We start from the raw sequence: 15,470 nt of genomic DNA, 5'->3' as shown, positions 1-15,470 counted from the left end.
TCAATCATGTAAAGCAGCTCATGAGATTATTGTATTGAGGTACATGGAAGAGAGATGAACCACATAGCTACCGATACAGCCCCGAGCCTCGATGGTGAACTACTCCCTCCTCATGGGAGCAGCAGCGGTGATGAAGATGGCGGTGAAGATGGCAGCGGTGTCGATGGAGAAGCCTTCCGGGTGCACTTCCCCGCTCCGGCAGTGTGCCGGAACAGAGATTCCTGTCCCCCAGATCTTGACCTCGCGATGGCGGCGGCTCTGGAAGGTTTCTGTCGTTTTCGTCGATTGGTACTGCGTTTTTAGGTCGAAAGGGGTTATATAGGCGAAGAGGCGGCGCAGGAGGGCTGACAGGGTGGCCTCACCCTAGGCCGGCGCGGCCAGACCCTGGCCCGCGCGGCCCTATGGTGTGGGGCCCCCTGGCTCTCCTCCGACTCTCCTTCGGTGTTCTGGAGCCTTCCGGGAAAAATAGGAGGTTTGGCGTTGATTTCGTCCAATTCCGAGAATATTGCCCGAACAGCCTTTCTGGAACCAAAAACAGCAGAAAACAGCAACTGGCCTTTCGGCATCTTGTTAATAGGTTAGTTCTAGAAAATGCACGAATATGACATAAAGTGTGCATAAAACATGTAGATAACATCAATAATGTGGCATGGAACATAAGAAATTATCGATACGTCGGAGACGTATCAGCATCCCCAAGCTTAGTTCTCGCTTCGTCCCGAAGTGTGCAAAACGATAACACAGATAATTTCTGGAGTGACATGCCATCATAACCTTGATCATACTATTTGTAAAGCATATGTAGTGAATGCAGCGATCAAAACAATGTATATGAAATGAGTAAACAAGTGAATCATAAAGCAAAGACTTTTGATGAATAGTACTTTCAAGACAAGCATCAATAAGTCTTGCATAAGAGTTAACTCATAAAGCAATAATTCATAGTAAAGCATTGAAGCAACACAAAGGAAGATTAAGTTTCAGCGGTTGCTTTCAACTTGTAACATGTACATCTCATGGATATTGTCAACATAGAGTAATATAACAAGTGCAATATGCAAATATGTAGGAATCAATGCACAGTTCACACAAGTGTTTGCTTCTTGGGATGGAGAGAAATAGGTGAACTGACTCAACAATGAAAGTAAAAGAATGGTCCTCCATAGAGGAAAAGCATCGATTGCTATATTTGTGCTAGAGCTTTGATTTTGAAAACATGAAACAATTTTGTCAACGGTAGTAATAAAGCATATGAGTTATGTAAATTATATCTTACAAGTTGCAAGTCTCATGCATAGTATACTAATAGTGCCCGCACCTTGTCCTAATTAGCTTGGACTATCGGATCTTTGCAATGCACATGTTTTAACCAAGTGTCACAATGGGGTACCTCCATGCTGCCTGTACAAAGGTCTAAGGAGAAAGCTCGCATTTTGGATTTCTCGCTTTTAATTATTCTCAACTTAGACATCCATACCGGGACAACATGGACAACAGATAATGGACTCCTCTTTTATGCATAAGCATGTAACAACAATTAATAATTTTCTCATATGAGATTGAGGATATTTGTCCAAAACTGAAACTTCCACCATAGATCATGGCTTTAGTTAGCGGCCCAATGTTCTTCTCTAACAATATACATGCTCCAACCATTAAGGTGGTAGATCTCTCTTACTTCAGACAAGACGGACATGCATAGCAACTCACATGATATTCAACAAAGAATAGTTGATGGCGTCCCCAGAAACATGGTTATCGCACAACAAGCAACTTAATAAGAGATAAAGTGCATAATTACATATTCAATACCACAATAGTTTTTAAGCTATTTGTCCCATGAGCTATATATTGTAAAGGTGAAGGATGGAAATTTAAAGGTAGCACTCAAGCAATTTACTTTGGAATGGCGGAAAATACCATGTAGTAGGTAGGTATGGTGGACACAAATGGCATAGTAGTTGGCTCAAGTATTTTGGATGCATGAGAAGTATTCCCTCTCGATACAAGGTTTAGGCTAGCAAGGCTTATTTGAAACAAACACAAGGATGAACCGGTGCAGCAAAACTCACATAAAAGACATATTGTAAACATTATAAGACTCTACACCGTCTTCCTTGTTGTTCAAACTGAATACTAGAAATTATCTAGACCTTAGAGAGACCAATTATGCAAACCAAATTTTAGCAAGCTCTATGTATTTCTTCATTAATGGGTGCAAAGTATATGATGCAAGAGCTTAAACATGAGCACAACAATTGCCAAGTATCACATTACCCAAGACATTATAGCAAATTACTACATGTATCATTTTCCAATTCCAACCATATAACAATTTAACGAAGAAGAAACTTCGCCATGAATATTAAAAGCTAAGAACACATGTGTTCATACGAACCAGCGGAGCGTGTCTCTCTCCCACACAAGCATTTATTCAAACAAAAACAAAAATAGAAACAAACAAACAGACGCTCCAAGTAAAGTACATAAGATGTGATGGAATAAAAATATAGTTTCAGGGGAGGAACCTGATAATGTTGTCGATGAAGAAGGGGATGCCTTGGGCATCCCCAAGCTTAGACGCTTGAGTCTTCTTGATATATGTAGGGGTGAACCACCGGGGCATCCCCAAGCTTAGAGCTTTCACTCTCCTTGATCATGTTGCATCATACTCCTCTCTTGATCCTTGAAAACTTCCTCCACACCAAACTCGAAACAACTCATTAGAGGGTTAGTGCACAATAAAAATTAACATATTCAGAGGTGACACAATCATTCTTAACACTTCTGGACATTGCATAAAGCTACTGGACATTAATGGATCAAAGAAATTCATCCAACATAGCAAAAGAGGCAATGCGAAATAAAAGACAGAATCTGTCAAAACAGAACAGTTCGTATTGACGAATTTTAAAATGGCACCAGACTTGCTCAAATGAAAATGCTCAAATTGAATGAAAGTTGCGTACATATCTGGGGATCACTCACGTACATTGGCATAATTTTCTGAGCTACCTACAGAGAATTAGGCCCAGATTCGTGACAGAAAGAAAACAGTTTCTGCGCAGTAATCCAAATCTAGTATTGACTTTACTATCAAAGACTTTACTTGGCACAACAAAACACAAAACTAAGATAAGGAGAGGTTGCTACAGTAGTAAACAACTTCCAAGACACAAATATAAAACAAAGTACTGTAGCAAAATAACACATGGGTTATCTCCCAAGAAGTTCTTTCTTTATAGTCGTTAAGATGGGCTCAGCAGTTTTAATGATGCACTTGCGAGAAATAGTATTTGAAGCAAAAGAGAGCATCAAGAGGCAAATTCAAAACACATTTAAGTCTAACATGCTTCCTATGCATAGGAATCTTGTAAATAAACAAGTTCATGAAGAGCAAAGTAACAAGCATAGGAAGATAACACAAGTGTAGCTTCAAAAATTTCAGCACATAGAGAGGTGTTTTAGTAACATGAAATTTTTTGCAACCATATTTTCCTCTCTCATAATAGCTTTCAGTAGTGTCATGAGCAAACTCAACAATATAACTATCACATAAAGCATTCTTATCATGAGTCTCATGCATAAAATTATTACTACTCCCAACATAAGCATAGTCAATTTTATTAGTACTAGTGGGAGCAAATTCAACAAAGTAGCTATCATTATTATTATCATCATCAAATATAGGAGGCATATTGTAATCATAATCAAATTCATCCTCCATAACAGGTGGTAACAAAAGACTACTATCATTATAATCATCATAAATAGGAGGCAAAGTATCATCAAAGTAAATTTTCTCCTCAATGCTTGGGGGACTAAAAAGATCATGAAAACCAGCTTCCCCAAGCTTAGAATTTTCCATATCATTAGCAACAATGGTGTTCAAAGTGTTCATATTAATATGTTCCATTGGTTTTTTAATTTTCGGATCAAACCATCCATGTCTTAAATCAGGAAATAGAGTAAAAAGCTCATTGTTGTCCATTATGCCAAACTAGTGTAAACAAGAAACAAAAAGATGCAATTGCAGGATCTAAAGGAAATAGCTTCGAGTACTTACGGCGCCGGAAAATAGCTTGGTAGCCGAGGTCCGGAGTGTGAGTACCTTTTACCTTTCCTCCCCGGCAACGGCGCCAGAAAATTAGCTTGATGTCTACGTTCCCCCTCCTTTCCTGTAGACAGTGTTGGGCCTCCAAGAGCAGAGGTTTGTAGAACAGCAGCAAGTTTTCCCTTAAGTGGATCACCCAAGGTTTATCGAACTCAGGGAGGAAGAGGTCAAAGATATCCCTCTCATGCAACCCTGCAACCACAAAGCAAGAAGTCTCTTGTGTCCCCAACACACCTAATAGGTGCACTAGTTCGGCGAAGAGATAGTGAAAAACAGGTGGTATGAATATATATGAGCAGTAGCAACGGTGCCAGAAAATACTTGATGCTGTCCAGGACTGGCGCGTGGTTGATGGTGGTAGTATTGCAGCAGTAGTAACACAGTGAAACAGTAAACAAGCAGTAGTAACGCAACAGTATTTAGGAACAAGGCCTAGGGATTAGACTTTCACTAGTGGACACTCTCAACATTGATCACATAACAGAATAGATAAATGCATACTCTACACTTTTGTTGGATGATGAACGCATTGCGTAGGATTACACGAACCCTCAATGCCGGAGTTAACAAGCTCCACAATTTGTTCATATTTAAGTAACCTTATAGTGTAAGATAGATCAACAGATTAAACCAAGTACTAACATAGCATGCACACTGTCACCTTCATGCATATGTAGGAGGAATAGATCACATCAATATTATCATAGCAATAGTTAACTTCACAATCTACAAGAGATCATGATCATAGCATAAACCAAGTACTAACACGGTGCACACACTGTCACCTTTACACACGTGCAGGAGGAATAAAACTACTTTAATAACATTGCTAGAGTAGCAGATAGATAAATTGTGATACAAACTCATATGAATCTCAATCATGTAAAGCAGCTCATGAGATTATTGTATTGAGGTACATGGAAGAGAGATGAACCACATAGCTACCGATACAGCCCCGAGCCTCGATGGAGAACTACTCCCTCCTCATGGGAGCAGCAGCGGTGATGAAGATGGCGGTGAAGATGGCAGCGGTGTCGATGGAGAAGCCTTCCGGGGGCACTTCCCCTCTCCGACAGCGTGCCGGAACAGAGATTCCTGTCCCCCAGATCTTGGCCTCGCGATGGCGGCGGCTCTGGAAGGTTTCTGTGGTTTTCGTCGATTGGTACTGCGCTTTTAGGTCGAAAGGGGTTATATAGGCGAAGAGGCGGCGCAGGAGGGTTGACAGGGTGGCCTCACCCTAGGCCGGCGCGGCCAGACCCTGGCCCGCGCGGCCCTATGGTGTGGGGCCCCCCTGGCTCTCCTCCGACTCTCCTTCGGTGTTCTGGAGCCTTCCGGGAAAAATAGGAGGTTTGGCGTTGATTTCGTCCAATTCCGAGAATATTGCCCGAACAGCCTTTCTGGAACCAAAAACAGCAGAAAACAGCAACTGGCCTTTCGGCATCTTGTTAATAGGTTAGTTCCAGAAAATGCACGAATATGACATAAAGTGTGCATAAAACATGTAGATAACATCAATAATGTGGCATGGAACATAAGAAATTATCGATACGTCGGAGACGTATCAGTGGGCCTGCCGAAGATTACATGGTAGGAGCTTTTGAACGGCACAACCTCGAACGTGATCATCTCTTCGCGGAAATTATTGACATCGTCGAAGGCCACGGGAAGTTTGATGATGCCGAGGGAGTTGGCCTTTTTACCCGGAACCACACCATGGAATTCAGTGGTGCTGTGCTTGAGCTGTTCCTTGGTAAGGTTCATCCTCTCCAGAGTCTCCAGGTACATGATGTTTAGGCTGGCCCCGCCATCCATAAGGCACTTGGAGAAGTCATACCCGTCTATGCAGGGACTTACAACCAGGGCGTAGCACTCCTTTGGGATGATGGCCGGGTGATCCGCCCTGTCGAAAGTGCAGGGTTTTTCCGACCACTTGACGTACTGAGGTACGGCCGGAACCGTCGCATTGAGGATCCGGAGGTCCGATTTTTTGGCCCGGACCGTTGGAGTTCCGAGGAAGGTGTGGTAAGCTCTAACACTCTTTTTTCCGAAGGGGTTGGATTTGTTAGCTGCGGAGCCCTCTTTGGGATCCAGCGAAGCATCATCCTCGTCCATGGCCTCGGAACTGTCCTCTTCTTTGTCCTTGTTCTTGCCCTTGCCTCCTTTGCCACGTGGGCGGTGCTTCCGAGCTCGCTTGTATCCTGCTTCCGGGTCAGATTTGAGATCATTGACCCACTTGCAGTTGCGGTTAGTGTGAGTGGACTTCCCTGTAGACGGATCCAGATTGGCCAGGCAGGGCATGTCTCTGTACTCCTCGTAAGTATAGGGGGCGTGGGTTCCGCCAGCGGTGACCTCGTCAGCACGCTGCTGGCCCCTGCCGGCTCCACCTCTGCGACCGCGGCCTCTCCCACCTCCTTGACCTCCGCGTTGGAACGCCATGGCAACCATGTCGGATCCTCCGCTCTTCTGGTCTTCAGAGGGGTTTTTCCGCTTGTTATTGTTGCTGCCGCCGTTGTCGCGGATCTTCTTTTGCTGATGCAGGGGTAAAGCTGTAGCTGCAAGTTCTCCGCCTGCATCGTCATCGGCGGCAGTGTGGTTGCTGGCGATGTTGATCATGTCATCCAAAATCAGCTTATTCTCATTGACCAAGCAGGTCAGCTTATGCCAGAGTAGGCTTCCCCTCTGCAATCCGCCTATGAAGGCGTGCATAGCTGTGCGATTATCCACGTTCTCGCACTCGTTCCTGGTTTGCAACCATCGGGTGAGGAAGTTCCTTGATGTTTCACCCTTCTTCTGGATACATGCCTGTAAGTCGCTAGCTGTGGCAGGCCTTTTGTAGGTGCCTTTGAAGTGCTTTTCGAAGGCATTCTTCAGGTCAAACCAGCAAAAGATTGAATTCCTCTCGAGGTCACTGAGCCAGATCCGGGCTGGGCCTACAAGGTACAACTGGAGCATGCGGCAAGCTATATTAGGGGTTCCTCTGGCGAAGGTTACTGCATTGTAGTAATCTTCTATCCAGGTATCCGGCCTTTCGCTGCCATCATAATGCTTCATGTTTCCGGGTAGCTTGAGGCTCGTCCTTGGCGTTGGTTCCTCTCGGATCATCCTGCCGAAGCACTTTGGACCGATGTAGTCAGTTCTGTACTCGTTGAGGCGTTCCCGGGCATCGCGTGGGCCACCGCCAGGGGTTCTCGAGCGGGAGCGAGATCTCCGGCCTCCGCCTCCACCTCCTCCACTTGGCGGTGGTGAGGGAGACCTGCGAGGGGGCCTGTAGGATTTTTTGCTTCCGCCTTCAGATTCCCCGCGTTCTTCCCGCGGCTCACTCCGGCTTCGGTGGCTACCTTCACCTTGGTGATGGTCGCCTCCGTCGTTCCTGCTCCGGTGGGGCTCTGGCTCGCGTTCTTCGTTCCGACTCCTCCTGGGCTCGGGCTCACGATCGTTGCTCCGGCTCCTTCTGGGCTCAGGCTCCCGATCATTGTTTCGGCTTCGGCGGGGTTCCGGCGTACACTCCCTGTTTCCGTTCCTCGGAGGCGGCACGTTGTCGCGGATATTGATTCCACCAGCCCCATGAGGCCTAGTGTTTCCGACTGGACTACGGCGGCGAGGAGGCGGAGGACGCGGGTACCCGTTAGGCGGAGGTGACGGGTTCCGGTACTTGTTCCTACCAGTGTACATTGCATTCTTTCCCTTCCTCGGATCTGACGGGGGCGTCTTTGACGATATAGGGATCGGATTTGGGTGTTTTCTGGTTTTCCTTCTGCGCTTCATGGATCCGGTGCGTGATTCGTCATCATGGTGGCGATTGTCGTAGGCGTCCTTCTGCGCGGTAGACATACAGTGATCAGGGTTGGATTCCAACTTGCGCGAAGTATCTGCCTTTCTCTGCTGCTTCATTGCTGAGGCAACGAGAGTACGGACGTAGTCGATATCCATCTCCTCGTCCTTCTTCTTCAAGATCTCCACAGCCTTTTTCATGTTATCCTTTGGAGTTGTGAATGGCTGTTGCTCGGTGGGGGTTGCGAAGGTGATCTTGCGAGGAGCTACAGCTTCTCGCCTGATCCTATCGGCCTCCTTTTGAGCCTCGCTCACTTTAGCCTCCCAGTGCTTCCGGAGTTGCTTGACTTTTTCCAGTGACTCGTCAACCTCGCGCTCTCACTTGAGAAAATTATCCACGAAGTGCGCGACCTCTTTCCTCTCATCCAGCATTGCTGTTGCGGTGGTGGCAAACTTTTTGGCAGTTGCCAGCATCTCTTGCCTCTTGGCTTCTAGAGCCTCCGGATCCGCAGCGTCGTCAGGAGTTATAGGTTTATTGAGGCTCTCCGAGTGTGCGATTGCATCCATGCCTGCCTATTCAACCAGTTCTTCTGGGGACAGGTATTCCTTATGCGGTCGTTCCCGCGATAGCGGATATCCTGCATTGGATGGCTGTGGGTCGGATTGAGTATTCTCATTTTCCCCTTCCTGCTGATCTAGCACTGCTAAGGTTGCGAGAACCTGCTTAGGAGGAGCAGATTCCGCCTCAGCTGCCTCTTCATCCTCCAACTCCTTAGTCAGACGGTTGTATTCTTCCGTGTCCATAGTGGAGGCGTCGTCGGAGATCGGGCTGAGGTTGCCCAGGATTGACTCTTCTTCTTCTTCGGCATCCTCTGGCTGTTCCGAGGCGTCGCTGTCTCCGACAACTTCTTGTTGTTCCGGGGCGTCGCCGGCTCCGGCAGTCTCGGCCTGCATGGGTCCAGCTTCTTCCTAAGGAAGAGCGGTTCCAGCGGTATGCGCGAGGAAGCGCACGAAGTGGCACCTTTGCTTCTCTAACACCTGGGAGACCTAGGCGGATCTGCATTGGTCTTCCACCTTTGTTTCCTGCTCAGGGGCGGATTGGGTGGGCTTTGATTTTTCCGGATCTAAGGCGGAATCTTCCTTAGGAAGCTCCTGCATCTCAGATCGAATCTTCGCGACTGCGTCCTGCTCAGCGGCAGTCGCGCCAGCGTTACTTACCAAGGCGTTTCCGTCGGAATCGATGGTTTCGCCGATGAAGATGTGTATCCCGCCGATCCGGATGATGGAGAGCTTGACGGGGTCTGTCTTAGCCGAAATCCAGCACTCATCCTGAGGGACGATAGGAAAGTTTCCGGCGTACATGACGCGCCCCACGACGATGGTGTCGCCGATGCCTCCGAAGGTAGAACCCTCCCGGTTCCGGCCTCCAGACTCCGCTGGCCCCATGGTGGGCGCCAACTATCGTTGCCTATTCGATGGTACTCCAGAGGAGGGATCCTCATGGAGGGAAGAAGAAGTAGGGGCCATTGGGCGGAGAGTCCTCTGGACGGTGGTACGCGATTTACCCAGCTTCGGATCACCTGCACGATGGCAAGGCCTACTGCTGCTTGTCTGGAATTATCTGGCTGCTTTCGTGTTGTTATAATGAGTTGTGGTTGTGCCTCTAGGGCTCCCGGGATCCGGCTTATAAAGACGCTCGGATCTAGGGTTTACATGGAGAGTCCTAGCCGGAATACAAGTTGCCTAACTACGGTACAATGTCTTGCCGTGTACGTCAAGGATCCGCCTTCCATCTATGTCGTGCGGGATCCGGATACCTTATGGGCCTCCACGGATCCGGCCTCCTTCGTAGGTCGGTTGGGATCCGGCTTCCTGTTCCAGGGCTGGACTTCATCCTTCAGGATCTACAGCAACTGGGCCGCCCGATGGGCCACACGCCACATCACCAACTATGGGCCACCCGGGCTTGCCGGATCTAGGCCATGCCATTGATATACCCATAAAGTATACCTACAACATACGGGATGAACTCAAAGAGTCTCCCAGACTTTGTAACTTGTACATCACGAAACCCTCGGCTCCACCTCCTATATAAGGGGGGGTCGAGGGAGAAAGAGAGGATCGATTCATTGTCAACACAACCCTAGTTTTTAGCAGTCGAGTACTTTTCCGGCTAAACCCTCGAGATCTACTTGCCCTCTACTTCCCTGAAAACCCTAGTCTACAATCCGTAGGCATTGACAAGTCGATACCTTGTCACACAGCTCCACATATCATCCGACGATTCTAGATGCACCACCAGAGCAATGATAGAGTGAGAAGACCTTATTCTGACTTCAATGTGCAGTCGTCGCCTGGCCATCCTGAAAAAGACACCGAAAATCAACTTAGACAAAGAACAAAAGCCCTCCCACCGACGAACGGTCTTGGTCCACCACACCTCCAAAGTCCCAAGGCCACAAAGATGAATTGTACCGTCCTTGTTGCTGGTGAGGGGGACAAAATCTAGATGAGTTTTACTCGTCGCTTGCTGATCGCTTGAATCTCCCCGAAGTCCCGTACCGGTTCCTTTTCCCGTCATACACAACCTTGTCTTTGGTTTGCTCGCTAAGGCACACTCCTGGGTCGCAAATGAGATACTTCACAAAACAATTGGTGAAGAGTGGGCTCTAGCAGAGGCCTTCATGAATCGTTTTTCTCCTTGCAAACCAAATCGTCCATAGAGTGACAAAACAGTGGGTTAGCTCATCACACTTAAGGATATTGATCATCCTAAAAGTCTACTGTTTTGCCTCGGGGACCTGGGACAGTTTTTTTTTTAGAATTAGCTCTTTATTGATCACTATATGGTTTACATGAATACAAATATCCACTCGGGGATGCAAGTGCCATAACGAGGGCCCAATTCCTAGGTTATCGGAACTTTGAGCTAGTCGATGGGCTTGTCCATTGGAGCCCCTCCTTCATGCCTAAAATAGGCCGTCGTGAAAACTAATCTTCCTTGTGGCCCCATAGACACCAAACTAGCTAGGGCTGATGCAGGTTGTTTACAATTTGAGAGAAGCATTTGCGCACATACGATGAAGATTTAAACCTTGCGCTAGGGTGAGCCCCTCAAGGCAAGCCATCTCCTTAGGCGTCACGGGGTAGTATGAGCTAGCTATTTTGAGCGACGAGGCTCCCAGGAACGACCCCGATTCATTCATGGCCTGGTGGTGGCACCCATTTTGACACAACATCCATATGTTTCTTTTGTTGCACACTTAGTGGAGAGGGAGTCTAGGATAATTTGTCGAGGAACAGTTGACGTGCTTACCAAATGGTTCAAAGTGTCACCACCATCTCCACAAAACTTGCATGTCTAACGTTTCCATCATAAAAAAATAACCATTGTTTCGTTGCTAGTTCCGCTAGCATGCACATATGCTGGGTGATCCCCTCATTGACCAAAGACGGCTCATACGCAATGCAACATCATGCAGTCAATTAAGGAGTGTTGCCACGAGTCCCAAGATCTACAGACTGAACACGAGCTCGTACTAGCCATATAACGGTGGAGTCGGACATCTCCTATGGAGTGATTGTCCTACTAATCGCCATATAAATAGACGCAGCTTCTACAAAACTAGACCTTCCATAGCTTCTTCCACATCTTTTCCTTCCGAGATAGTTCGATCCAGCTGGGTGGTAATCAAGCCAATCCTCTCGGCGTTGCTTCGTCTATACTAACACGCGGTAGACAGAATGGAGCAAGAGCATACATGAGTGTTCATAGTGCTACACCCATATATCATCGTGTTTCCAAGTACTCAACGAAGTCTGGCAAATGTGTTCAACATCCATCGGTATAAAAAAAAACTCGTCCATGGCCACCTTGTTCTAGGTCATGTTGTCTTGTTCAATGAAATGGCCGACATGCATCACAGGATCATCCTTTTGCAAGCAATGAGCCTCAGCATGTATTCCCTAGGGATCCAATTCCGATTCCATGCATCACTAGTGTCCCCTGTACCAATCCGCTTGATGAACGAGTCGACCAATGCGAAGCCTGCTATCAACCGCCTGTATCGGATTCCTTTTCTATCGGAAAGGCGGACTTAGAGCCACACGGGCCCATATACTAATGCAGCCTGGCCCATGGCCCATATACTCCTTGGGCAATTTAGGGTTTTGAGGCGGCCGGTCGCCTCTCCTCGCCGCCCGTCCCTTTAAAACCTGGACGCGCCGTCTCAGTTTTACGCCGTCGCTAGGGTTGTGTCAAGCAAAGAAGAAAAGAGCTCCGAGATCCCATCGCTTCCTCTAGGTCGCCGCCATGAGCCGATCGGGCCAGCCTCCGGATCTCAAGAAGTAAGCACCCACCTCCTCCCCCTTTGTTCCAGATCACGATATATGTATCCCCATCTCTCTGTACTATCGTTCAGGTTCCATCTTACTGATTCGTGTTTATCTTTCTTCGCTGTAATCGCAGGTACATGGACAAGAAGCTCCAAAGTAAGCCCGAAATCTGTTGACTCCCTACCTATTTCGCAAGTTATTCTCAGTCATTCGTTTTCCTTGTGAATCTTGGCAGTTTAAGCTTTTCGAGTCCTACATGATGAACATCATATTAAAGCTATGGATTTATGTCCAAATGAAGCTATTTTGTCATAGTTACTCTGATAGGGCATTCCATACTTTTTGTTTGTTCATTTCTTATGTAGCATGTAGGTCAATCTAATATCTTATGCTCTCTGTTATCATGTTTCTACTCTGTCATCGTGTCGTTCTCTTAGTAAATCGTTCTCTTTCGAAATTCATGCTGGTCGGCTGCTCTACATGATGATAATATGAAAAAGCTATGGATTAATTTCCATATGAGACTCTTTTGTCATAGTTACTCTGATAGGTGGCCGTTACCGATCTTTTCAACTTTCTGCTGACCGTCTGTTATTATTAGCTTTATTAGTGCATTCTTGATAGAACTTTCTGATCTTTGTTGCAGTCAAAATGAATGCAAACCGTGTTGTCATTGGCACCCTCCGAGGATTTGACCAGTTCATGAATCTGGTGGTGGACAACACCGTGGAGGTCAATGGAGATGAGAAGACTGATATTGGAATGGTGGTACGTATCCTGCCGTTGTTTGCTTATTAATTTGTCATTGCTTTGTATGCACAATATGCTAAAACTAAAATCAACTGCAGGTTGTCAGGGGGAACAGTGTTGTCATGATTGAGGCACTGGAACCGATTGCAAAATCGCAGCAGTGAATTCCAGGGCTCTGCCTTAATTTAAGCTTCTTACTGGTAGTGTGAAAACTGATGTATATGCTATTAGTGCTCATGTTGTATCTTGACTAATGTTTTCTTCAAAGTATTATGATATGCATATGAATGTGTTGACCCCTCTTTATGTATTCTGTGTGTTCATGTGTTATGAGAACATTGCTATTACAACAGTGTGGAGTAGTCAACATATTTAGATATGTATCTTATACTGTTAGTATCATGTTCTGGCCTGTCAACCCACATGCTGGTTTCTCTGCCCATTGTATTCTTCTGTACAAATATTCTCTGTCATCTCTCTTTGCTCTGAATTTGCACAGTAATTTTATCTGTTCAAACTGTTGTTCGAGGTCTTGTTCTTCTTTAAAAATCTGTGTGTTTTTGGTACAGTGAGTTAGTTTCCCTGTTGCTCTGTCTTGCAGTTTTTTGTTTTAGGAAGTCATCTATAAAGCAAATAGGTTATCTGGTACCAACTTTGTGTCGGAAGATGACTATACTAATTCTTGCCAACCAGTTTTCTTATAGGAGGCTTTCGCAATAAGTCTTCTAATGTTTAAACTGGCTGGTAACAATCTTTCTGTTGGCTTTTAGTGTTCGATTCTTTGTTAGGACTCTCATTTGTGGTGATCTATTGTATCTCTTGTAGAAGAAATATTCTTTGGATTTCTCATAAATGTGAAGTGCTTATTGATTTAGCTCTGCAGGATTGTGTGTATCGGCTGTACGCTTTTGTCTGTGCGTTTCTTGCTGAAAGTGTTTCCTGCTATATCAATTTGGGGAAAGTGGGCAGTTAAGTTAAACTTGCTTATTGTTTTTATTAACAATCATTTTCCTCTCATGTGACCTTGTGTAAAACAATCTTTGTTTGGTTATTCTCCTCATGTATGATTTAGTTCTTGCTAAAAAGATTTAGATTTGCAGGGACTGTTGTGAATCGGCTGTTCGCTTGTCCATGTGTTTCTTGCCGACAGTGTTTACTGCTATATCAATTTGGGGAAAGTGGGCAGTTAAGTTAAACTTGGTAATTGTTTTCCTTAACAATCATTTTCCTCCCATGTGATCCTGTAATAACAAATTTTTAGTAATGTTTGTGTATTTGTATATGTTCTAGGAGTTCTGCAAGAATTGTGTGTATCGGCTTTACGCTTTCTGCTGTGCGTTCCTTGCCGAAAGTATCTCTTGCTATATCAATTTGAGCAAAGTGGGCAGTTAGGTTAAACTTGACTTATTTGTTTTCCCTAACAATCATTTTCCTCTCATGTCACCCCAAATTTGAAGTGTTTTTGGTGTTTTATTCAACTCTTTTTTCAACGTTGCGTGTTTCTTGCTGGTAGTATTTCTTCATTAATCAATTTGAAAGAGTTGGTGGTTCCTTTGTTTTTTGTTACTTATTCTGTAAAAGGAAGTATAGTGAATTATTTTTCTTTGATGTCACTGTCATTTTTCTGTACCATCTTTTTGAACTAGTGTAACTGGATGTTGCCATATCTGTGTATGTTAGTTTTGCTATGAGTTTAAATAACATTTGTAGTTACCATCTCAACATCCTTGTATGTTAGTAGCTAATATCTGTCAGTTAGGTATTTATGATCGGAGTATAACCTTCCTGTAAGTATTTGTGCGATTCGCATGATGTACTTTGTAGAGTCTGTAGTTACACATTTATTGTGAGAGATTTGACAAGGTAAAAGCCTTGAAACCACATGTCCTACCGCAAAATGAATCCTGCACCTACTGGCTGCATTGCTGGCTTGCTGCTGCCAGCGGCTGGTGTTCCTTCCATTCCGCTATATGCTGCAAGAGGCAAGTGGCGACCCTAAGGACAGGGTAGTGTTACAAACCTCCAGTGGTGGATGTGGCTTCTGAAGCTAAGCATGACTGCTGCCATGGTGGGTGGTTGCTGTGAGCGGAAAGCTCAGTGCCTGCCCCGCCGTTTCGAAATCTTTCCTTGCTCTGGTGACTTGGGGATCTCAACAACATTGTATTTACTTGGTGTAGCGTTTTCTCTGAACCATTGCAAGTTCAAACAAATTGAACAGTGTTGTATGATATAGAAGTTCATGTGTTGAACTTAAGGCAACTTTATTACTGATCAACACAGTCTTCTACTGAAGTATTGGGGGGATTGTTAAACCAAACGTATCTCACTCCTAAGGACCGATGGAGAGCGAGCTCATGGGCAGAACATTAGCTCGGTCCATGCCAAAGGACCATCAGAAGATGTTGGCAATTGTCGATAACTACTGTACTTTTACCTCTTTACTCTGAAGGGTGAAGCACGGCTTGCACCACTTCCATTGAGTCTGACTCTGCCACATCAA

General features: G+C 45.6%; 1 protein-coding gene and 3 non-coding genes across 4 annotated transcripts; all 4 read left to right on the top strand.

The window, feature by feature from the left end:
* Positions 1 to 12,078: 12,078 nt before the first annotated feature.
* LOC127332457 (probable small nuclear ribonucleoprotein G) lies at positions 12,079 to 13,252 on the top strand. The gene is made up of 4 exons (XM_051358755.2): positions 12,079 to 12,232; positions 12,354 to 12,376; positions 12,867 to 12,988; positions 13,069 to 13,252. The coding sequence occupies exons 1-4, from the start codon at positions 12,198 to 12,200 to the stop codon at positions 13,132 to 13,134; spliced, it is 246 nt and encodes an 81-aa protein (XP_051214715.1). The 5' UTR covers positions 12,079 to 12,197; the 3' UTR covers positions 13,135 to 13,252.
* Positions 13,253 to 13,846: 594 nt separating this feature from the next.
* LOC127337349 (small nucleolar RNA snoR135) lies at positions 13,847 to 13,990 on the top strand. The gene has a single exon (XR_007873759.1). It is a non-coding gene; the product is annotated as a small nucleolar RNA snoR135 (small nucleolar RNA).
* Positions 13,991 to 14,063: 73 nt separating this feature from the next.
* On the top strand, positions 14,064 to 14,207 carry LOC127337353 (small nucleolar RNA snoR135). The gene has a single exon (XR_007873762.1). It is a non-coding gene; the product is annotated as a small nucleolar RNA snoR135 (small nucleolar RNA).
* A 57-nt stretch (positions 14,208 to 14,264) lies between these two features.
* LOC127337352 (small nucleolar RNA snoR135) lies at positions 14,265 to 14,411 on the top strand. Its single transcript, XR_007873761.1, has one exon. It is a non-coding gene; the product is annotated as a small nucleolar RNA snoR135 (small nucleolar RNA).
* Positions 14,412 to 15,470: the final 1,059 nt, after the last annotated feature.

Source organism: Lolium perenne, chromosome 4, assembly GCF_019359855.2.
Source record: "Lolium perenne isolate Kyuss_39 chromosome 4, Kyuss_2.0, whole genome shotgun sequence".
Lineage (NCBI taxonomy): Eukaryota > Viridiplantae > Streptophyta > Magnoliopsida > Poales > Poaceae > Lolium > Lolium perenne.
This window is presented reverse-complemented; position numbering and strand designations above follow the sequence as displayed.

What these genes read in the sequence shown, in the direction of transcription:
- LOC127332457 (XM_051358755.2), top strand. Translation starts at nt 12,198, where the DNA reads ATGAGCCGATCGGGCCAGCCTCCGGATCTCAAGAA. An exon ending in CAGCCTCCGGATCTCAAGAA is followed by an intron (nt 12,233 to 12,353) that starts GTAAGCACCCAC and finishes CTGTAATCGCAG; the next exon opens with GTACATGGACAAGAAGCTCC. An exon ending in AGACTGATATTGGAATGGTG is followed by an intron (nt 12,989 to 13,068) that starts GTACGTATCCTG and finishes AATCAACTGCAG; the next exon opens with GTTGTCAGGGGGAACAGTGT.